Below are 24,867 nucleotides of genomic sequence, written 5' to 3'. Positions count from 1 at the left end.
ATAGTCCTTGGATGACAATGATAACAGTTTCCCCAGGCGCATTGGTAAGACACCTCATTTTTAAAAATCACACTTTGTCGGACATATTTACAATGTAAAATACTGTAGATGTACAATGTACAATGTGAATGTACAATGTGGATGTCCAATGTAGGCAATGAATGGTTTCTAGCTGCACCTGAAAGTGAGTGTGCCTGTGGAAGTGTCCACCCAGGTCTGCATCATGAGTGCTTTAGAGCCACAGGACACCAAGTGGAGGTACCCCGAGGAGTGAAGCTTGTCTGTGCTGTGTCGGGGGCTGGAGGGGTCACTCTTATCTGTATCTACACAAACATACAAGCAAACAATTATACATTTTGTAATACAAAATAGTGTTTCCAGAACACTTCATAACATGCAAAAACAGAATCATGACTTTAACACAAAATGATTCTGAAGGCAGAACAAACTCACAGATTACAACTATCTGCACATTTAAAAAAAGATCAAAATAAAGAGACACTGACCCATACTGTCGGAGCTGGAGTCCCTGAACATGACCGACTTGTTCTTCTTCCCCCTCCTGCAGTTGCTCCCATTCAGTACTGGTGTGCGACACATGCTCTCCAGGCGCAGCCACATGGAGAGGCTCAGCCCACGTCCACGAGGCGGCCAGGTCACGTTATTCCTGACGACAGAAACAACAGCACAGAAATACTTTCAGCACAAAAACAGTACATGATAATAACAAAACAGCGGAACTCCATGATTAACGCCATGAGACCAAACATCAAGAATTAGTTTCATGTTTTAAAAAAGTTTCCTACTTTATAGGAATCTGCACAGGAGCCCTCTGCCATGCAGAACTGGATGTCCCAGTCTTCCCCTCAGTAGTCCTGTCAGGAATATTTAATGTGTCGGGTCTCTTGGGTGATCCTTGTGGCCTGGCAGCGACAGGGACGTCGGGTTTGGGGGTGGGGATGACGGTGGGGAAACTCAGGATGTGGGAAGGCTGGGCCGTCATGCTGGGAGTCAGCTTCAGCAACGTCTTTAACAGGCAATCCTAAAAATATTTCACATTTAGTTTTACACAAATAATATGAAAGATAGAGAGTAGATACAGCATATCAGGTACATAATTTGACTCCCCTACATTTTAAAGTATACATATTCAAAACCTAAGGTACATTCAAATTTGTTTGTTTGTTACTATTTGGAAAAACTTCTAGCAATCAATCAATCAACCAAGCAATTAATCTGATTAACATTATTTCTAACTGAATGGCCCTATCAACCATAGGATCTGAAAAGAGTTCCAGTGGGAGGCTAAGGTTTCACATGACACAAATTACTGCACACAGAATACCCTACAACCAGACTTACCAGCGGTAACTCCCTGCCATGGAAGAGAGCGAAGAACCTGGTGAGCTCCTGTGCTGAGATGGTGTGCTGTGAGAGGGCCATGAACAGTTCCAGCAGCAGGGTCCGCTCACCTGAGAGGGACCAGTCGCAGTCAGTCATTTCAGCAGTCCAGAATTGTTTACAATGAAGGCTCCAGGGGCAGAATCTTGTAAGCTATGCATGCGTTTAGCTTAACTTTCTTCCCTCAAGCCAATGGGACTCCCAATCATTCAACAGCTAGGAGCTTCAGAATGGTGAGTTGTATCCAGCACACAGATAGCTTGCAAAAACTGTGGCATATCAGCAATACTTGAAAAGGCCTTTCCCTGCCAGCGTAATAGCTCATCCATACATTAATCATCCATACAACACCCAAAAAATAAGACTACCTGTCAATTCTTCAAAGCACACATACAGTAGCACATACCTAATACTTTTTGGTCCTCCCAAATCCCATTGGTCGTATTTAAAACACACACACCTAACCTTAAATCTGCATCAAACTTTGACACATCAACCTTTGCAAAGAATCCTTGAATAGAAGTCTCAAGACAACCTTGGGGCTCTCATGTGACATGTAGTCTATTATTATGCTAATATGGCAAGTAGAACTTACATAAGTTGGTTCGCAATCTGGTGAAAGAGCTACAAAATTTGGCACTGGCAGGGCTTAACATCTCTTCTAATTACCAGTCTTGTAGTGACAAATAAATGGTTGATCTCTATTTTGGCGCTGTACATTTTAAAGACTAGCTGATTTTTTTTGGTGTGAACTGGTATTCTATTTTTAGTAAGACCTGTTGTGCAAACAAAGATTGTTATGTTAGCTTGTCCTGATAGGCAATTCATGAAAGAGGTTGGACATAATGAAGATAGCTCAGGGATTGAAAATCCTCACTAGGTGAATGGTAAACATCTTACAAAGGAAACTAGAAAATGTACAAGTCTACCAAAGCAAGATAAACGTTTTATGTAGTAGATCAGGAATTAAATAAGGGAAATATCCTGCACACTCATTCCAATCCTTCTACATCCCTGTCACTGTACATTCCATAGGCCTCCATACAAGATTCAAGTTGTAAAAATTTTTCCAACATTTTCAAGGATCATCTGCATCTGTGTACTATCTAACGGGAATCAAAACATTGCAAAGATAAGAGAACAAGTAAGACACAAAGTAATATGATTGATCACAAAATTATTGTGAGAGACAAGTACACTCACAGCTAGAAGACTCGTCCTTTGACGTGAGAACAGACTTGAATCCCTTCAGCAGTTTTTCTACGACATCCTATAGAAGAGGAAGAGAAAAAGGGGCCATTATTTTTCACATTTATTGTTCTTTCCCAGCATACTGCATTACGAAAGCTGGGAAAATTAGCTGATACCATCATACTGTAGTGAACATCCTTGTCATATAATACAAAATGTCAGGGTTTTCTCAATGTTATGGGTCTTAACATGAAGCTTTCTGTCAGTGTATACAGAGGTATGATAGAAACACTAGAGACTGGGCATTTCCAAGAGACAAAGGAGATTTCACCATGGTAATATTGTAGGATTACTCTTTATCAAACTTGGACCTTGTGCCCATTAAACACACATCTCAACAAATAAAGTGACATGCAGATTTAATCACAGGGTACATAACAGCTGGTAAGAAGAGAAAACATTACCTGCTTGTACAGTGCAGTGCTGTTGGCCTCACTACCCTTGACCAGCGAGCACAGCCTGTCCAGCACGCGACAGACCACATTAGCATTGCAGCCACAGTCGCTGGACACCAGCAGGTCCAGGGTCAAGGAACACAGCTGGGGGAACACTATGATTGTGGGGTGGGCATGGTCTGAGAACATCTCCATGGAGACTGAGGAAAGTGCTCTCTGCTGTCTTGAACCTGTACATCATGAAAAATTGTATACCAGTGAGAGGTAGTCGGACCATAGAGCAGAATGAGACAAGGTCTTTAAAGGAATGTTTATGGCACATAAGTAGGCTATATAATTGAAATAAAACACTATACACACCCCACTTATATCTTTTCAATCAAGAAATATCCTGGGACACAGTACAGAGAATCTTCCTTCAAAATAGCTACAGCAGCTATACTATCTAATATACATGTGTTTTGTACATGTCATGTACTTCCTTGTTTGATCACATGTTAATAAGTGTTTTCCCTGAAGACAGGAAGCTTCAGCTGGCCTGCTGCCAGGGCAGCGGACTATATTCACCTAATTACATCTCAACATGTTCCTGTTGGCATTGCTGTTGATATCAAGCTTAGGTTTCCTGCAAAACAAACCACATCCTCAACACAGGTGAGTGAGGTGACTCTGTATTAAAGGGCTGAGGAAAAGGCACATGTGTCTTGTGACAACAGCAGAGTTGAACATCAGAAGGCTGGGGTGAAGTGGTCACTTACACTACATGTGTTACCTGGGACACAACAGAACGTATGACTAAGAACATATCAAACGTTTACTGAACACATCATCCAACAGCCAAGCATCAAATGATGATATCATGCTCAGATAATTCAGTCTTTTTTTTATCTCATCAGTCTATCTTAAGTCCAAAGATCCTAGATGCCAAAACTTGGGTTGTCCTGGCTATTGAACTTTTGTTAATATCCAGCTTGGACTTCCTATCAGAAAAGCCACATCCTGCTTACAGGTAGTAGGGTCTGTCATGGCTTGTCCTAATGACAAGGCTTCTTCTTACACCTGTTTGCTTTAGGAAGTTTATAGAAGCAAAAGCATCATTGTGTAAACAAACAGACTCTGCAAACAAAGGGTAATCTAGGTCACCCTGATGATACGTACCTGCTGGGAAAGTGTAGACTGCAGTCATCCACACACCAACATAAAATGAGACTAACAACATTGAAAGAATGGTGGCTATATACTAAAAAGTTATATTTAGGAATGTAAAAATCCAAGGCACACTGCATCACTAGACAAAGTCAAGGCACATGGTTGTACATTTACTGAACTTGCTGTAACAATCTCTAAAAGAGGTTAGATTTATCCCACTGTTTATGCTGTATCAGCAATACATAGGGCACACAGCAGAAACTGCACCAGAGAAAATGTTCACTATCAGTAGACACACTTGACCTTTGTACTAAATGGCTGACCTATTCTGTAAGAAATCAGCAGACACCATCACTCTCAACTTCCTTTTCTCACATACCTCAGGAGACTGCTGGATGAAACACCATGAAGATAAAGGTACACCATACCCGGTAGTTCATTCAAGAGGAAATTGGGATAAAGTAACTGACAAAGCTGAAGTTATAGCCTCTCAATTAACATTTTTCCTTCCTTTCCCCCGTACCCATTAAAAGTGACATCAAACCTGAGCGCCTATTCTATTCATGGATAACACTTTTGCTTGTAAATTCTTTTTTGTGTTGTAGATTGTTTTTTTTTGGTCAAACAGATTTCACGACTGTAACAGTTTCAGCACCTAGCACCTCACCATTGAACTATCTTAACCTTCTCCCAGCTGCCTTAATAACCCTATAACCAATACAAAGGTGTTGCCAAAAGGCTACTTCAGCATCTAGAAGGTTAAGCTACTAAATCCCTAAAGAACAATTCAGACAAGAATTCTCAGGCTTGTGGAAGATATATTTCTGGACTCGAGGGTCAAGAATCCTGGCTTGCTGTTACTCACATAACTTTTTGCTACTACAGTAACATAAGTCAGGATAAGTCATTATATATTTACATTGCTGTTTCCCATTCTTTATTATTGCATACTTGCCGGGGGAAATCAAATTTTTAGCCCTTAAACTGTCGCAAGCAATAATAGCATCTTCTAAGCTGAAACTGGACAAAATGACCTTTCCTTTCTAAGTTGAAAGATCTGACAAAAACATGACTCAGCCTAAAAAAACTTGACCAAACACCTAAAAACAAGGATGATCTTTCCCCATGACATCACCTCCTTCTCGGCTGTCTTAAGTGTTTGAGTACACCTGTGTGGCCATTCCATGGATTCCTAGTCGCGGTCAAAATGCACAACAAACATTCCAGCTGCTGGAAGCTCCCATAGTCCTTAGAGGTGATCTCCCCTGCCAGGATTTCAGGTGACCACAAAAATTCACTACCAAACCTTATAAGGAGAGAAGTCGGGTCCAGACAGCTCACCCTGACAGGCAGACTCAAAACCAAAGACTTGAAGTTCTTGCCTTCTTATCATGTTCCCCAAATACCCACTGCATACATCTGACATCTGATACATATAAATCAATCAACATCTTGGTGAACTAATCTCCAGCTGCAGCTTTTCAGGCAATGCATTTGCTGGCCAGGGTATGTGTCATTGCTGCATGCATGTGACGCTGTTGTTGAATTAAAGTATATTCCAAAAAAATAAAAAAAATTTACCAACATTTTGTACTCTACTATTAACTTAAGTACCCCCCACATAAAGGTTCCAATCCTGAGAGACATCTGCACTTACAAAACTTGGAGTCGTCCATGTCACGTTCGCTGTCTGCTTCGTAGCCTTCCTCCACGCTCCAGCGGTCACTCTGCTCGCTGCCAGTGTCGCTTATTGCCTGAAGCTCCTCCAAGAACAGGTCTTCATCTAACAGCTCATCATTGCCATCCTAATGGGTATAAACAAATTCAGAAGGTGGATATTTACACAATGTCAAATGTATCGCAGCTTATCGTAATCATTAATCATGTAACTGAAGTTTTGGCCTGCACCTGTCATAGCAACAAAAGTTACAAAAGGTTAATTGATAAAGATATTCATACTTTGCAAGGATATCAAAATGCACCTGGTCCATTAGATTGACTTGTACAATTAGCAAGAAATAAGAAAACTTTCTCTCTAGCTGTTCCCTTCAAGGATGGTGAAGGTTTGATATATACTGAACCAGACAACAGCACTTTCAACAACAAACTTCTATTGTCATTTCACCTTCAAAATGAGTCATAGGTATGTTGCTTTGTCATAAAACTGTGCCAGTCACAAGTACTAGATACAGCAACATGTACCTGCATCATAGGACACAAAACATGTAAGACATATCCAAAAGATACTATTATTGCTGAATATTTACGTAATAGATACAGCTCTTACCAGACAATAGAAATAGAACTTTATTGTACCAGATGGGCTTACTAGTGTTGTTGAGACAAAAGTAAACAGTCACAAGGCTTGAGTCACATGATAAATTTGTCAAAAACTAACATTGCATTGTGTGTTCAACACTCCAGGGAGCTCATATAACATAAAATATGTATCAATTCAGTCCATAAAGACTGTGCAGAAGTGCCTGCTGAAGTGTTTTGCTTACAGGACTTCAGAAGCCATATATTTCCTGAGTCACGGTCAAAAGACAGGATTACAAGTTTTGAAAATGTAAAAAGTGTACATGTACATGTACTCAACTTTTGACTCCCCAGTCAATGTACAGATACATGTAAGACAAAATTACAGTTGCTCTGACAGAGTTTGGATAACAACATGTTTGTAATTGTACTATAAGACAATGCTTCAGCATGTTATTCAGGTATACATACTCAATACTTTCCTGCTTCAAAGTCCTAAACATTAAGGCCGTATAGTCTTTAGTTTGTGCCTTTCCTGTGGGTACAAGATTAGTGTCCTCTAAACGGATTCAAGCTCAGGAACTTTGGTTAATGGGAAACACCCTCAGCTGTCATCATGTCACAATGACAGACTTACTATGAATTAGGTTACCATCTTTATTAACACTTGTGAACTTCAAGGAAGACCAAACACAACCCACCCTGTATGCTGTACAATTACAGGTGTATGTACAAGTCAGTTTATGTTTATACAGAAGAGAGATGGTTGTGTTTGTGCAATATGCTTTCTGACAGTTGAAAGTCTCTTCTGCCTACTTAATGTACTACAGGTCTACTGGACGAAGCTTACAAAATCTGTGATTATGTTACTATCACTATATTTATCCGGTGCAAAGAGGCAAACTTTGTATGCTGGTGACAACCCTTAAATAATTACATCATTTAGTGTCCTTTCTTATCCAAAAGACCCATGCTGACATATCTCTAACTCTGTCAACACAACTGAAACAAGACCCCTTTCCGTAATCACAAACCCTGCTTCTCATCCTCACAACAGGTGCCTGTAAGGCCTTAGTCTCCAAACTCAGCTGTGTGGCCCACCAGCTTTTTGATATTGCCATTTCATATATTTTTTATTGCCCTTGTTTTCTATATTATTGACAGACATTCATGCACTTTATAGAAATTGGAGTACTCAGGGCAAAGTAGCCTTAAGGAAATAATCTGTAAACAGAAGGGAAACAGAACCAGTAATCACTGTTAATCACAGAATCTGAGGTAATATCCAAAGTCTGGCTGGCCACAGAGCCATTCTCCTGTCCTGACAAGGTTCAATCCCCAAAATTTGGTCAAATAAGATCAGTTGACATTTTTCCTTGTTAGTATTGATATGTACAGAAGGTGAGCCTGTTTGACAACACAGGTAAACACTAATTACTGTGGTGTAAACAACCGTGAGTGTCAGGGTGACCCCCTCCATCCATCAGAACAAAGCAGCTCCACAAACATGGCTAGGAAGTATGCAGGTAATGCACAGAGGACATCGAAAGCTAAGCCCCACATCTGAGTCATTCTTGTGAAACATGGTACAATCAATTCTAAAAGAAAAAAGCATTTTAAAATCTAGCTTCCAGATTTTGTATGGAAGAATAGGCAATAATTCTACTTTTGCAATTGGCAATAGATGTTGGGGTAATTCATCATCATATGAACGAAGAAACTATTCAACACCAAAGACAGATACCACCATGTTAATTTCTTAAAGTGTCAACTTGCAGGGTGCAGAAAACTTGTCCTTGGAAGTTGAAGGTCTATTTGTTTGTCAAACAAGAAAAGGATGTAACGTTATACCATCAGATTTAGAGTGTGGGATGCTTTACTCTTTCTAGGTCTCTGTATCAAACTTTTCTTATCTGTTGTGCCTGCACTCCTTCTGTGCCAAACGACATCCAATCTGGTGACCCACATACTGTTTCAACATTCACACAACCACGACAACTTTTCTAACTCAAACAGCCACAGTCATTAGTGGAAAAACATTTGGACTTCTCGATGTAACTGAAGGTCAGTTAGGTCTGACTGACATGATGGATGCTCCTTTCCCAACAGAACTGTAGGGTGACATCAATTCTTCAGTTAGATTACCCTATATTTAACATCATTAGTGGAAAACATTTGGACTTTTGAGGTAACTGGAGGTCAGAACGTTCTGACGAACATGACAGACGCTCCTTTCCCAACAGTACTGTGTGGTGACAGTAATTCTGCAGTTAGATTACCCTATATTTAAAGTCATTAGTAGAAAACGCTGAAGGTCAGGACATCAAGACTGACATGACAGATGCTCATGTTCTAGCAGAACGTCTGGAGTGACATCAGTTCTCCCCTTGACTTACCCTACATATCATGCTTGCCTGTCATATCGACAAGAATTCAGCCCCCCTAACATTATGCACTATAATAAGGATTGCTAAGATTGACTTATATTGTATGTACATATCATTCTGTTTTATGAGGAGAGCTTTATTGCTTGGTCTACTGCAACTGTGGAATGAAAGTTTCTATCATCAAATACTATAAGACTTTTAGTGCCTCCTCATTAGCTTAACAGCACTTAGAGTAACTGCTACATATGTCTGGTCCTTAGAATGTAACATAGGTTCATCAGCTATAAGGAAGCAGCCTGTACTCACCAGTGACATATCAGGCAAAGCAGGGATGGCTGGCGACCCATCTGGTGTGGCGAGCGTCAGTGTTGCAGTGTTTAACAGGGCATCGCACAATGCATGGCCATAAGGCGAGGATGCTAGGCCAGACTGCAGGAGTGGCGTCCTGATGCACTGGATCACCTGGTCAACTGTCATGTTGGGCTGGGAAAATAATAAAGAGAAGACATTTATGCAAAGAGATGATTACAAACATGTGACTTAAAATTGCCATGATGTTAGTTTTTTAGGAAGATTTTGATGAAGTTCAAATTCAAAGTCAAACTTAAACTTTAAAACTTTTGATCTAACACAAAGGAACTTTTGATCTAACACAAAGGAACTGCTGTCTGCAACCCCATGGCCAGGAATATGTCATTTCCAAAAGGCACTGGTAAAAGATAATGGGTTGTGATTCTGTATTAGATCAAAGTTAAAACTTAAATAGGCGTCTTTATTGTAGAATGTATGATTCAATTCACCCGGTGGTCTTGTAGCTGCATTCGGTATGTGTAGCTCTTTCAAGATGTATAGGATACTCTTGTCATGTCTACTTTAAGCTGTGACTGTGCACAAGGCCTTTAATGGTAAATATAATCGACTCTGAGGTACAGGCTAAAATTACACCATAAAAAATCTATCTATCTTTTGGTGAGTTGTCATTATCTTGATAGATATAGATGACATGCTCTAGGCAGCTATCAGTGACTGTCACATCAAAGACATGACATAGAAACAACTGAATTCCATCATCTTCACTGCTCTTCCATTCCCAGCCATTTTGCCATAACAACCAGAGCAAACCCCAGATTTCTAGTCCTAATAGTTATAGTCTCCTACATGTGACGTAGTTTCCCTGTAAGGATCACCCTTCGAATGACCTTGAACTAGTCACACAGACTCCAAACAGAAGTTGAGCAGCCTACAGAGACACATCAGGGATATTTATAGGCATGACTGTTTGCTATTCACACAGGATGCGCGTCATGCACGTCTTGGTCAAAATAAAGCAATGCTTTAAGTCAGCAGCTCCTCCCTGGGTACATGATGCCTGTCACTTCAAAGTAAGAAATGCAGTACTCCAAATTTCTGAGGCAACATGTTGGAAGCCCTATGTTTCATTTTACCACTGGATATACTGTATGGTAACCGTTAGGTTTTAAGTGCTGTTTGAAAGAGCTTGCTTTTGTTCTAAACGGATAAAAGTTTCACAGATTTGTGCTGGAGAGAGCCCTTTAAACTGGATGCAACATAATTTTAATAAAAAATGTTATCATGTAAGCTCATCTGTGCTACTAGCAATCACAGTACAATACTAAACTTCCTTCCATCAGTAGTGACACTGAAGAAGGCGACAGTCACTGTTTAAAATTTGACCCACGTATACCTTTGTGTTGGAAGAAAGTTAAACATCGTACAACAAAGAATTTTTGTGTGTTGTGTATGCAGAAATGTTAAACCCTACAAAAGCAAATGTTCACTTCTTGAACTTAACTGCAAATATTCATCTCAAGAAAGATACCCAGTAGTCCCATTTGATAGGAACTGCATTGCTCTGCACATTCAACACATTTCTATTTGAGCCCTGAACTTTTTGGTGACCTTTCAGGCTTATTTGCCAAATTATGATTGCAAAGGTTTGGCAAGATTTATAGTGAACAAACATAGGCTGATGTCAGTAAAGCTAGGACTAAAAATAGTCAACGTTGCCAGGCACTAACAGCGACAATAGCTGCTGCCATGTTGATCGCAGAATTCTACCACTCGTAGTCATTGGTCGTAACTAATGTAATACACGGATGACATTCCTTTGAAGTCTGTTAGACGTTGCCTTTTGCAGGCTTTAAATAAATCTTCAGCTTTATACGATATTCAGAATAGTGCAGGCTACTAGCAATTTTACATCAAAACCAATGAAAGCAATTTTCTTCACATTAGTACAGTAATCATTTGGTGACCATGTTCAAACATCCTCTGCACAAAAGCAACTGTTTTGCCAAAGCCATCGGCTACATTTCATCCACACGGACCTGTAAATACGTGGCAAATACTTCCATGTTATGAATTCTCACCTTCACAGCATTCTGGGCATCCACAGTGATTCCAGTGACTGCTACACTCAAGGCAGCCTTCAAACAGATGGCTAGGGTTGACTCAAACAGCGACAAGATGTAATAGAAGTCTCCCTTTTCACCAGACAGGGACCCGTCCTTCAAAGTTCTATCAGTCAGGTTAGACTGGACACTAATAGAGTCAAGTTCAGGAGAGCCTGCAGTCTCTTCCCGAAGGTCATCTGAAGACATGACATCTGCAGTAGCGGTTGATGCTGTCAGTGTGCTCCCTTCATGTAAATCGCTGTTGCAGAAGGAGTTAACAGTCAAGGTCAGCAGGTGGGAAGCACAGGTGTACCCACCCTGCTGCAAGAAACAGTCTCTGAAGGTTGGCACAGTACAGAAGAGCTGACCACATGTCCTCCATACCTCTGCCACCATCCCTAGGTTCTCATCTGATGGGAGTCTGACTGCATCCACGTTAAGTGGGGTGCTGGACAGAAGTAAGTTCATCTGCAATGCAGCTGCCAAATTTGCCCCATATGATGCCTCACGGTCCCATGGGTTCTGGTTCAAACTGGAGTCAACTAAAGACTGGCTAGCCTGGCTGTCAGACACCATGTTCAAGGCCAGTTTCACAAGGACAGTGACAACATTTCCCGACATCTTGTGTCCCTCAGAGTGGACGCTCCTCTTCCTGGGAACATTGCTGGGCCGCCGGTGAGGAAAGGTAAGACCAACACTGTGTACGGATGATACGGAGCTTGTAGAAACTTCTAGGCTGGATCGGCGACTTCCAGGAGCAGGGCTTGCCTGACGGCTCTGGTGGCAGTGGTCATCTGGCTGGAGAAGTACTTCAAACACCTGCAAGGGAGAGAAGTAGATTTTCCTCTATCACTGGAACATTAAAATTTGAGTATATTGTACAAAAGAGCGAGGGGACCACAAACAAAGCATTACCTCCTTGATGGGTAAGAAACAGGACTAACATGGTATAGAATATCACAGCACACCTGTAGGACTGCGGGTCGGACAGATGCCACATGCAGCAGCTGGGCCAGGTGGTGCACCCCTCCGCAGGTGAGGAACAGGTGCTGAGATGACGGCGACGTCAGCAGGACGGGGAAGGCCAGCAGACAGCACTCCATTACTGCACGGCTGGGGGAGTCAGCTTTCACACTCCGCTCCGACGTGCGGAAAACTGCAGGGGCTTCTTGTAGCAGTGGGAGGTACACCTGAGTAAGAGAAGAAAACAATAAGTCACGCTGGGAACTAAATTTCAGGATTTTACCATCATTTGTGCATTGCATAAGAGAAAAATCAGAAGTTGTAGTTCAGAAAACTGTTAGAAAGCAAAATCAGGGAGATTACTACGTAAGACCTTGCCTCCTTGTCAGCCGGAAATTTGTGGACCATAATATATGCTGAGGTGCCCTAATCTGTGGTCACTGTACTAAATGGAGCAAATCCAATTCTGACTCACAAGCTGAGAACATTTCCCATGACCCTGCTGTCTGTGACATTTTGTACTTTACATGATGATTTTGGCAAAGGAATCTTAGATTCAACACCAGTAACCTTTAGGTCAATTTTAATGCTAACTTATTGAAAATCATTTACTGAAAAGAATAGCATTGATTGCAACTTTGCACAGCTTTTTCACAATCTGGCAAGGAAAGTACATGAGTAACAGAACAATTGCACCTGGAAGGTGTAAAGCAAAGGACACAGAAAAAAAAATCAGATAATATGGTTTGTGCTACTTGCCATAAAGTGAAAAGAGGCCTTGTGACATTAGATATCAACACTACATGCATGGTTCCTGTGTTGAGTACATGGTAGTGGCAATGTCAACAGTATAAAGATGTTTGTTTTCAGATTCATGTGGCCATGGATAATCCAAGGGCACCTGTAAGGCCGACCACTTTGCCAAGAAAGTGGTTACGTGTACTTAAGGGGGGGGGGGTATTCAGGTAGTGAGCAAATAAGTGAGTAAGTCACATCATCAACCGGGGCCCAGGCAGGCAGTCTGTGCCGACAATAAACATAATGTGAAAACACACCAAATGTGAAACAAGTAGCCATGATTTATTAACATCTATCGATATGCACCTCTATTTTCTGTTTGGTTAAACAGCCTGGCTGAGCCACAGTTTGGAAATGTGACCGTAACTTTGACAGTCAGCAAGCGAGTGAGACACTACTTGTCCTTATGTAGAGAAGCATCCACCTGTATAAAGAATTCCTTCCTGACACCTTCGTTAGCATGTGCCACCAGGTGTAGCAGGTGTCTTGCCACCTGCACACTCACACCTGAATCTTCTAGGCGCAACAACTCCTGGTACTGACCTGAAATGACAACAAAAAGAACAATAGTCAATATGTTTCTTCCCAGCACTTCATAGCTGGTGTACAATACTTCCAGAAATGTTTACCAACATTCATCAATAATAAAAAGAATAAGTAAAGTATACAATAACAAAAGTATTCTAACAAACAGAGTCTACAAAACTGAAATTATTTTGCATAATCTGTTCTATCAACATACGCTATCAATGTTTGTATCAATGTTTGTGCCTTTCTCCTTGAATGCTTTGTTGGTAAATTCACACCGCAGTGACATGCTCAAACATATGTATACGCAAGAGTGAGCTAATTGATTGACTGATAAGGTTCTAGTAGACTGAAAGGTTGATTGATTGAGCTTACCCAGAGCCTCCCACTTGGACATGATGCAGAAAGTCCTGCCTGTGTCTGTGATGCTGTAGAAGGCGCTCTCTGTGGTGGCCGTGGTGCTCGCTGTCGACTCAGTAGAGCTGACTGTCAGGTCGTACACCGGCGTGGATGGCACTGTGGTGCTGCCACACACCGTACAGGACTCATACCTGCAGGTTAGTAGGATCAAGGAAAGAATGAATCTCTTAATTTGAGGAAGACATCCTCTGAAAACCCCAATTCAATCAAATGACAAAGCAATCTTTCATACCTAAGCTGCAAGCATGTCTAACTTCAAGTTGTACGAAACTAATGAATAGACTACTAGTGCACTTCATGACAAAAGGCTCATTCAAATCAACAATGCAATTCTAGGGATAAATTTATTTCAAAACAGTTGCCATTTTTGGTTCTGATAACTTAGAAGACATAGCTGATCACTGATCCACCTACCTGAGACTGTTGAGCTCCATGCCCCCCAGCTGCTCCAGCAGGATGCGGCTGAGCACGCTGAGTGCGTATCCTCGCATGTTGGGCTGGTAAGTGGGCAGACTGCCCAGGACAGGCCGCAGCACCTGGAAGGGTAGCATGCAGCAGCACACCCCCACGTTGTCTATCCCTGCCAGCACACGCATGTGGATAAACCTGCAACACCGGGGGTTATGTAAGGGTGGTCCATATGGTCATGCACATCTACCAAGTTTCCAAATCTCATAATCAAGTAAAAATTGCCTTTCATACAGAGAAAGGAAATAACTTCTTCACAATACAAAACAATTTGTGTTCTTGTTCAATAAGACTACAGGTAAAGTAATAAAACAAGACTAAGAAAGACACTGATGCAGGAATTCCTATAACTTGATTTTGTATCAACACATTTTTCAGCGGTGGCAAAACACTTTATATATAAGGAACGGTGTATCTATTCTACTGGACACTCCTTCTTTAATTTACAGTAAAAAAAAAATTCCAAGTGTCAAGGATTATCAAAATGAAAAGCTAATGGACATCTTCAGACAAAACACTGCCATTAGAAATCCCTGTGAGAAACCAAAGACAGTGACCAGGAAAAGGTCATGGCTGACTCGGCAGACACTTGTGGCAGATTTGCACTAGGTAATGAGGCAGGCGTAATGGACTGAATTCTGGGACAGAACATTCATCACCACTGTCATTCAACACTTGTCTCAAGCCAACATGTGATGCAGTAAAGAGGGCAAGACACACCAAGGAGGCTGTAAGAAGGAAGGAGCCAAAACGCTGGAGATTATGTTCTTGAACATGTTGATACCCTTCTGCGAACAAGGGTTTGTATAGACTACAGACATCATCAGACAGAAACAGGATCCACCGACAAGTGGATAATTGGCGACACAGAGAGGGGGAACCTGTTTTGTACACAGCAGGAAAGGAAAAGAAACCATCCTGAACTGTTGAAATTTTCAATCCCAATAGGATAGTCTGTAGTCTTGGAGGGCAACTTTCAAAGCTGTACTTTTTGCAAGCAACATCAGCTTTTCCTTTCCTACACAATATGAAATTATAGACTTGACCACAAAAAATGTGAGAAAAAATTTAAGTATAGACAATAGGTAAAGGCAGACTTAACCACAATACATCATTTTCTACATCACTTGTTGAATGCATTTTGCAAATACACTTTATCAAAGATCAAAGAAGAGGATTTTATGTAAGAAATCACCTTTACAACATGGTACCATTATAAAAACAGTTACCAAGATTAGAAGGAAAAGTCATAGCTCACCTTGACGATGTGCTGCTAAGGAGTTGTAGGAGTGTCTCACTGGCCACTGCTATGCAACATCTCGTTGCCGACCCCCGACCCCGAGGGCTGAAGTTCATCTGGCTCCCCGACATGTACTGGCTGTCGGGGCTGAACTGACTGTCATTCAAGGTATGTGCCAACTGTTCATAGGAAGATGATGATAATCCGCAGATGTCATGGTGGTGGTGAATGTAGCGTCCGTACTCACACCGCTTGTGCTTCCTCCGCAGGCACGTCATGATGTGCACATAGTCAACCTTGGCCTTCTTCATGGAGATGACTACCTTGAACATGGCTGTGATGAGGGAGGTGATGCAATCACGCACCCTCCCTGCCTCTGCAGGATCCCCCAGGTGTGTGAGCAACTCCTCCATCTGTGAGATGGTCTGTAGAACCAGCTGGTACCCGTTGCTGGCAGAGAACTCGTTGAGAAGGTTCAGGGCCTGGGACAGGAAGGACAGGTTGATGGGTAGTGTCTGGACAATGCTGTTGATAAGCATGAGGACCCCACGCAGGATCTCGTGTACAAGGAGGATGGTCCCACTTGGGAGGGCGAAGGCTGAGGTTAGAAGGATGTTTGTGTCATGTTCACTACCCGTTCCATTCTGATGACTAGAATATGAGGATGTTGGCCCACTTCCTTCATCATTGTTGTTGTCATTGGCATCATTATGGACGCTGTTGCTGTTTTTTGTGTCAGCTGGATTGGTTGACTCAGCTTTTCTGTCTTCTCCTCTCCTGCTGATTTTGCTATGCGCCTCCTTCGCAGCATCCAGCAGGGTAGCAATGATTCCACTGCCCGCCAGCTCTGAAATACCACTCGGTTTTGTGCAACTCAGACTACACAAAGTCAGGACGTTGCGTAGGATCATGCGCTGTAGGCTGGCAGTAGCCACGTCACTCCAACCATCCACAAAGTCTGTTTCGTCTTCTTCAACCATCCCAGCTGAGTTCCCTGTCTCTTTACAAAGACTTTGGCTAAGAGACGCCATCATGTGTGTTAGCTGGTGCAACACTGTGCTTGCTGGATTACTCCCATAGGTTCCGTGAGCCAGCTCACTGTGACTAAGTTTTTCCAGCAAAGACAAAAGCACCTGGCAAAGCTCAAAGGCAGACATATCCATAAACGTCCATTGTTCCACTGGCCCATTGTTGGCTCCCCTCCTACTGAGGTGGTAGGCAGGCTTGATAGTCTTTGGTTTGTACACGAAGTCCCTTTCCTCATACATGTCTCCTACTCCCATGTCAGGTGAAATCTTGCCAGCAATAAGTCTTGGGGTAGTCAGAGGATTGCTGCCATCAAATCCAAATGTATCATCGCTGTGCATCCACATGTTTTCATGTTCCACGACAGATGACTTGTTCCGGCTGTACATTTCTGAACCCTCTGTGTCTGACTCGACACTGGAGTTTTCCTGGTCGGCGCTGGGGTCCTCGTCTTTTGACCACTGCTTCAAATGTCGCAGTCTCCTGGAGGAGAGACCCTTTCTCATCCGTGGCTCATTTTTCACATCTGCCAAATTGCTTTCAAAGTAGTCTTTCCAACTGAAGTTTTTCTTTGATCGGTTCTTTCTCCTGAAGTGCACTTTGAGTGGATGTAGGCAAAAATCAATGTCCTCTAGGAGAATGTCTATAAAAAAAAGAATAAAAGTAGATGTTGATAAAATAATAAGAGATAGACATTGCATAAATAAACAGATTCTAGACAACATCATGGCATTTCTTTTTAAAAACCTACAAGCACAGTCTGAGACAAATGATAAAATCAACAAGATTAAAGTAACAAAATGTTCAAACTACTACTTAACAATAAAAAAGTCATCTATTAACAGATTTACCTTGTCATTTCACGGCGCTTCTTTCAATACTTCAAAAGGAGAAGTAATACTACCAACGTTTCATATGTTAGCTGATGCCTATCTCAAGAACAAGCTCTCCCGTGTGTGTCTTGCTACTGACAAAATTTTCCAACTGACCCCCGAAGCGGCGTGTAGTCTTTGAAACTGGAGCAAAGTTGTCACTCTCTAAATCAACATCGCTTTTCTGGGAGCAAATGCTAAAAATATTTGACAGTGTACTGTAAAAGACAATTGCTCCGCAGATTTGGAGAAGGCCTGTGAAAAGTACACAGTGGAGATAAAGCTGGTACGAACAGCACCAACAGGCACTCTGGGGCAAACTCCCCCCTGCAAAGCTTTAGGTTTCAGCCGAGTTCCTGTCACTGGGACATCTTCAAATGTACCCTGATTTGCCTTGTTTCTGGTCTGCTGGTGAGGCTGACTGGACCACTTGTTTGAGCAGAAATGGCCCTGCTTCCTGACACCGGCGAGTGTGCAGGCAGCATGCAGGCTTATCTAAACCCTCTCTGTCATACTGGGCAGAGAGCGTGACAAGGCTTCGTGGACCGTTAGATCTGACAGAGTGTGCCCTGTTCAGGACACAGGAAGAGTAAAGAAGGCAGCTACCTGATTCAGACTGGGAGGTCGGGAGAGGCACTCGCACCAGGAGCGGGAGGAGGGACACCAGGAGGCTGCACAAGTCAGAACCACATGATAACCCCTGTAGAAACAAGAAAAAATACAGAGTTAGTTATCAAACAATAAAGTTGTAATAACTCTTTTGAGTCTAATGTAATGATACACATATTCTTGGAGCTGAAAAATACAGATTAAGAAAACTTGGGAGTCAATGACACCTACTGTACAGGCAAAAACACCCCTTTTCCTAACGAGAAAAAAGAAGGCCCACTAATTAGCTGATCAAAAGTTGTTTGGCTTAATACACAGTCATCACAGCTATCATTCAGCTTTTTTCCACCTTTTTTCACCTCTTAATTTGCCTCATCCTATTTCTGTTTGCTGTCTAAACTTAATAGAAAACAAACTGCCTGATTAAGGGCCGATGATTACAAACAAAAAGGCACTAATTCAAGATTTGCTGTGACTTGTCTGTTGACACATCCCGATGTTTGTCCTCCAAACTGAGTCCAAATTTCAAAGCTGTTCTTCTTCCCCCTTTGGTCCGAACGGTTCTCTGATTGTTCTTAGATTTTCTTCCCCAAACTCTCGGTCAGTTGAAGGTCTTGAAGATGGCTGATAAGCCTGTTGGTCACACAGGATGTTTGCAAACAGCAAATAATCAGCAGCTGTTGTGTAAAGATGGAAAGTCGTGCTGTACTAAGGGAAGACATCGTAGGATGACCACTTCTGTAGTCATATATGACACATTCTGACTAGTATAACCAGATCTTGCCGGGAGAAACCAGTTTAAAAGTACAGGTGGCTTTGAGAGCGACCCCCATTCTTCTAAAACCTGACCTGCTAGAGGAATTGTCAGTATGTTTTAAGAGCTGTTCAGTTGGTAGAAGATTTTTTACAGCATGTTGCTGACAAACTTATATTTTATTTGTTAAAAAACTTTGTATGTTTTGTAACTAAAAAATGATAAAACAAGCTACTGGCCCTGGCACAAATATCATTTTTTATATCTTCCAAGCAGCTGAGAGAGAGTAGAAACAAAGCAACTATGGTACTGGTTCTGGAACTGCTATCATTTCTTTCATGATCTATTTTGGGTTTGTATATACAAGCAATGAATGGTCAGTGAACAGAATGAATTTCGTCAAGTACTGCGATTGTTTTCATGTTTACCATGTTTGAGTCAGCCCTGATGGGGGTCCTACATGCAGGTTACCTTCTTAGATAAAATATCTTCTACTTTAACCAAAAAAAGGGTTAACCAAAGTTTTCCAAAAATGGTGGTAGTAGATAACATGCACATATTACTCCTGGGTGGCAGAGAAATCAATAGTACCAGTAGTTTTAGATGAATTGTCAGTAAAACCAGCCCTAAGCCCATTTAATGCAGTAGTATACGGGCTATTGTGAAGAGCAATGCAAACCTTAAGCTTGTTAGGGGCTGCTGTGTACACAATCCAAAATGAAGAGGACAGAATGGAAATCCAGAGGAAGTTTGAAGGCTGTTAATGTTTCACAAGACTAATTCTAACTGACAATATCCTAGTTTAACAACATGTCATGCACAAAGGGTCTCATAAATAATTAAATATGATAATGTTCAAACTTTCAAAAATAAATTAAAAAAAAAAGAACAATCATGTAAATAATGTATAGAGCTGTTTCTCATTGTTATAACTCCTTTAAGCAGATGGGTAAGCTGAACACTATTACGAAGTTAGTCTTCTACTTACTTACCCGGCTTACTATGACTACCTTTAAGTTCATGTTTTTTAATCCAAAATTGAGTTCCAATGATTATGTAATGAACAATCTCCCAAAAACACAGAAAGGAAACCATGACGCCGACCGGCTACTTCAAAAGGAATATACAATGTATACAAATTGTCAATGCCAAGTGCAAGCGAACACTGTGACTTCCACTGGAGATAAATTACCTTTCCAAAGAACCATTATGATATCGCTTTACTTTTAGTAACACTGATCTGCTTCATGACCGCACTCCTTTTTCAACTGCTGTTTCACATCAGGGGCCACAAACTTTTCAGCCTGATCTGCCTGGGCATATCAAAGTTCAAATCCTATATGTCCAATATGGTCTCTACTAAACATTAGGAAAATGATAACTGACATTTGCCTTTTTAATTCACCTCCTTTCGAAACAAACAATCTTTCTAACTTGTCACTGGCTCCAACATACTTTAAACTTCTTCAAGATAAAATAGCTAACTTAAAGAAACACATTTCATATGTTACAACATGTATCCTAGGCTTAGACATCATTCTATGATAATAACTAACACAATGGTATTAATAATAACTAACACAGTGGTATTCAATACAGAAAAAGCTTACAGTACTATCTGTAGTAGATGCTTCCATCTAAAAAAGGGAAAGTTGACCTAGAAGAGAAGTCAAGCGTACTTGCTGAATTGGAAAACATTGCAAAAACTTTCTAATTGAAAGGCAATGTACACATGCCTGTTTTACGAAGCTTTGGCAAACACATTATCGAACAAGAAAGTCCACCATCAAGCTTTGATCAAAACAGCTAGTACCATTGTCTAGACCTATTCCTTTTGGACTCCAGGGATATGTCTTATTAAAAAGTCTACAAAAAAACTCATTACATGCATTTCAAACACAATTAATTCCTTAGAATTGTACTCACCCCTTTATAAGAAAGAAGAAAATAATCCACAATACTATAAGACTCAAACTGCAAAGTAATCCAAGCTTCAACAGGAACATCCTAAGGACAGAACATGCTGGCAGAACGTGCCGGCAGCAACTGTAGGGAGCAGAAATGTGCGGCAAAGTTTGCTCACCGGTAGTACAAAGTTGTTTGTGTTTCCTGCTGGATCAGGTTACCACTAACGGAGAGATTGACAGGTGCTTGTCCCACCCATAGCGAACCTTTCCTTTAACTGGTAGTCTGTTACTGGCCCAGTATGAGTCAGTGCTTCTATCTGGATGTGGAACTATGGACAATGGGTATGAATGGTCCCAGTTCCAAGGGAAGGAAGCATGCAGAGAATGGCCTGGCAGCCATGGGAGGGAGGTGGGAGGGGCCATGGAAGATAATAATAAGCTGGTGCTGGTTCAAGCTCAAAGCTTATTTGTTGTAGGGTTAGCTTGATCTCTGGAGTCAGACAGCAAGAACGTGACAGAGCCAAGGCCAGACGGTGAACTGGGGGCTAGCAGGTGGATCTCAACCTTCAATAGAACTGGCACTGACTGGATACCATTCATTGATTGATAACAAGTTTGGAGAGATACTGGAAATTTAGAAAAACCAACCTTCAATTCAGAGGGGATACTATCACACACACTCACTATCCGGTTTAGCGTCCGTTGTTCCCTGTCTTGCAAGGGTTGGACTATGATATTTCAAATGTCATAATGAAGTTAAATGTACCTCTAGTAGCTAGTCTTGATATGAATGGCTTTCAACATGATGTTGCCTTTGAGATTAGACTCAAGAATGGCTTTTCAAATCTGAAGTAAGCAGCTGACAAAAGCACTACTGGGTATGTACCATTTTAGCTTCCTTCAAATACCTTTCAAGAAGAGATGGTGCACTGTAACAAGAATATCATTGACATGTCATTAGTCTTGGTCAAGTTGGTGATATCAAATTGATGTTTTGTGTGACTACGTGTGTTGCTGCATGTAAAACCATGAAAGATTTTAAGTATGATCTTAACATGACAATGTGCGTCAGTGCAGAAATGGTGAGAAATTTATCCTGTCACGTTTTGATAAATGTGTGTGCAGTGCCCATTGGCCTGAATATGACCAGAGCCTGATCCTAACAATAGTAACATCTCAGTTATGTCACGGTCATGTTACGTAACAGTGACAGTAGTCAATGATTGATAAGTCTGAGTTAGCAAGACATGCCTTTCAACTACAGTCCTTCATGGTGCGACGTATCAAAGCATATCTGACATTCATGAAATAATAAGTGGTCATTAGGTAAGAGGTTAAATCTTACCTAGTAAATATGTACTCTGAAATCTTAAAAGAAAACTTGCAGCTGTCAATGTATGTTTGCAATAGAAGAACTGTGTAGTTTATTAAACTCTTAATTAATAATATGCCAATGTTGGTTGTACTTAAGCTTAAAAGAGAACAAAACGTGTCACTGCATTAAGACACTGTATTTGTGTAGACAAGAGAAGTCACATAGAAATCAATGATTATCATAATTCATGCATCATGTCATGATCATGTCTTTTTGATGAAGACTATCTCTGCTTGTTTGTCAGGTACAAGACTACATTCCATGACATTGCAATACTGTTTGATATGTATATTTTCTTGTCTTTGAGACTCTTTCTTTTCCTTCCTTTCATGAACTTGGCTTCCTTCTCCTGAATGTCCACATTCCATCCCAGATACTTCCTTCCTGCAATACTCATCATACTTGCAGATAAGTGTTATGTTTGAAGTCTTACCTGCCTTTATCTTTTTGTCTAATTGTTATCTGCCCTGGCGAGTAAACATCCTTCCCGGTGTTACTGTGACAGCAAAAACAGGTCCTGGGATTCCCATATCATTCTCACTCTTGTCTTACCTGAATAGACAACGAACAACATTCCCATGTGCCAAATTACAGGAGTGGGATGCCTGTCCAACTGCAGATACAATGTGTATGAACAGAGTTGTTCGTCTCCTCCAACCAGATTATCTACATGTATTACCAACATGAAATCTACTGTAACAGTGATGATAGATAGAGTACTGTCTTGTCGGATAAATCTAAACCACATGTGAAGTAAGTTATGTAAGGAGGTTCAGCCCATATTTAGAAGTAGACCATGTGATCAAACCATATTAAGCACAGACTGGAAATAGCAGCCAATAGTAGACTAGCTGTTGAGAATAGTTAAGCGTGGGGCAAGATTCAAACTGTCTCAGTTGCAGCCATGGGTTAAGGTCAGTAGTCACGCATCTTGTAGCTCCACTGTAGTAACATTGTAGAATAGCTGTATCTGTGTAACTGTAATTGTAACTAGACCATTCTGTAGACCATTGTATCTAGCCTGGTATATTGTAGTTAGCATTGTGTGTACTGTGTGTACTGTGTGTTCAAGTATAGCAAGACATACAACACGACACTTACGAGCGCAATCAAACCTGGCTTGGCGTCTTTCTATATATATAGTGTAGTATAGTCGCTAGTATATAGATAAAGAATCCTACCTCTAGACCTCAAATTCTACATTGGTTCCCACACCGGGAATCATTCCTGCACCGGCTCGTTAGTCAATCGTTGTTGTGTGGTTTCTGCTTTGCTTGTGAAGTTGTGCCTATTTTTTTTTTGCGCTGTTTGTACCCCCCACATGTTCTGCTATTTTTTTCCCCGGCCGTCTCAATTGCTTAGCTTAGGTTTGTTGGCCTTTTTAGCACATGTGTTCAGTGCTGACACTCCTCTACTCCCATTATTTTCTGTTCTGCTATTTTGGGCCGCCAAATTTTGCTTTTGTGTGGGACAACCGTGCATTTTTTTGCCTCTAAATTTCTACTCTACATTTGGGTGGCGTGGGCTTAATTGGATCCAGCCCTTTCCACTGCAGCCCTCTCTGTTATCTGTAACTGGCATCGCCTCCCACTGCGTTCTTCCTGTGTTTTTTTGAAAGTTGCCTCATTTGCATTCTTCTGTATTTTTCTGAGCCAGTCTCTCTGCAAATTGTTATAAATTGTAGGCCTGTTTTGTCCACCTTTTTTTCTCATTGCTTAAATCTTGAGTTGGCTCTAAATTTTGTGTATTTTTAGCCCTATTCTGTTTCGACCTGTTTTTGCTCCATGTCAGACTGTTCTAACAGTCTGCTCTGTGTTTGTTGTTGTTGTTTTTCTGCCACGTGGGCTTGTATCCCGTCGCTCGCCGGACCCCGGCACCCGCACATGGTGAGGTCCCCGGTTCCACATTCCCTTTCAGCGCCGCGTTCCTGTAAAGCTCGAGGCGAGTCGCCGCCCGAGTTGTATTTTCATTTGCAGCACCACCCGCCCGGCCCAGTCCCCTGCATCCCTGACGAACGAGATGATGGCTAGCGCCTGCTTCCTGGTACTGTCTTCCGTCCGTATGTGTATGCTGTTGTCCCTGATGTCATCGTATCCTGCCGAGTGCCGTTCCGGACCTTCTCGGAGCCTGAGGATTGATGGAGCACGGATCGCGTCCCGGAGACTGTTCGCAAGACGTCCATGTTCCGACGACTTCGCCACAGGACCCCACCAGCGTGTCTTCCGCCGTCATCGTACGCGACCACCGCGACGCAGCAAGAAACGCCCCGGATACTGAAGTTCCAGTCACCATGGCGACGATCTTGGACTGATTCAAAGGAAAATGGACTTGGAAATGGAGATCAATGGACTGTGAACTGAGTTGTGACATTTTAGTGTAGGATACTATCTGTTAGTTAGGATTATTGGAATCTGTGCACCTTGTTGTATTTTGATATGTTGACATTATGTGCGGTGATTTGACATGAACGAGTGATACTTTGATTTATTACTGGCATTAATGGAAGGTTGATATGTACTTGTATGATGCTGTGAAGATTAACGTAATGATTGATTGATGGGTTGCTGTGCTGTGCAGAACGGAGTCGGACCACTTCGTGTTTTAGGGTTTTGACGGTGCATTGAGCTCATTTGACTTGGTCGAGCGGTGCA

At 41.6% G+C, this 24,867-nt stretch overlaps 1 protein-coding gene across 3 annotated transcripts in view; it reads right to left on the bottom strand.

Moving 5' to 3' along the window:
- Nucleotides 1-24,867, bottom strand: part of LOC118409344 (lysosomal-trafficking regulator-like) — a 64,021-nt gene that overhangs the window by 19,576 nt on the left and 19,578 nt on the right. The window contains exons 1-16 of one of the 3 annotated variants that reach the window (XM_035810318.1): nt 20,861-21,443; nt 18,178-18,271; nt 15,692-17,342; nt 14,380-14,571; nt 13,921-14,096; nt 13,442-13,560; nt 12,225-12,446; nt 11,233-12,075; nt 9,149-9,325; nt 5,854-6,001; nt 3,057-3,277; nt 2,605-2,671; nt 1,363-1,472; nt 807-1,042; nt 507-667; nt 179-323 (exon numbers count right to left, since the gene is read on the bottom strand). In XM_035810318.1, coding sequence (XP_035666211.1) covers nt 179-323; nt 507-667; nt 807-1,042; nt 1,363-1,472; nt 2,605-2,671; nt 3,057-3,277; nt 5,854-6,001; nt 9,149-9,325; nt 11,233-12,075; nt 12,225-12,446; nt 13,442-13,560; nt 13,921-14,096; nt 14,380-14,571; nt 15,692-17,205 — 4,331 coding nt within the window. In that variant the 5' untranslated portion in view covers nt 17,206-17,342; nt 18,178-18,271; nt 20,861-21,443. Of the gene's footprint in view, nt 1-178; nt 324-506; nt 668-806; nt 1,043-1,362; nt 1,473-2,604; nt 2,672-3,056; nt 3,278-5,853; nt 6,002-9,148; nt 9,326-11,232; nt 12,076-12,224; nt 12,447-13,441; nt 13,561-13,920; nt 14,097-14,379; nt 14,572-15,691; nt 17,343-17,550; nt 17,691-18,177; nt 18,272-20,860; nt 21,444-24,867 lie in introns of those variants that run through there. The other 2 variants (XM_035810310.1, XM_035810327.1) reach the window with 2 other exon arrangements.

This window comes from Branchiostoma floridae, chromosome 1 (assembly GCF_000003815.2).
Source record: "Branchiostoma floridae strain S238N-H82 chromosome 1, Bfl_VNyyK, whole genome shotgun sequence".
Lineage (NCBI taxonomy): Eukaryota > Metazoa > Chordata > Leptocardii > Amphioxiformes > Branchiostomatidae > Branchiostoma > Branchiostoma floridae.
The sequence above is the reverse complement of the archived record's forward strand: the minus strand, read 5'-3'. Positions and strand labels throughout refer to the sequence as shown.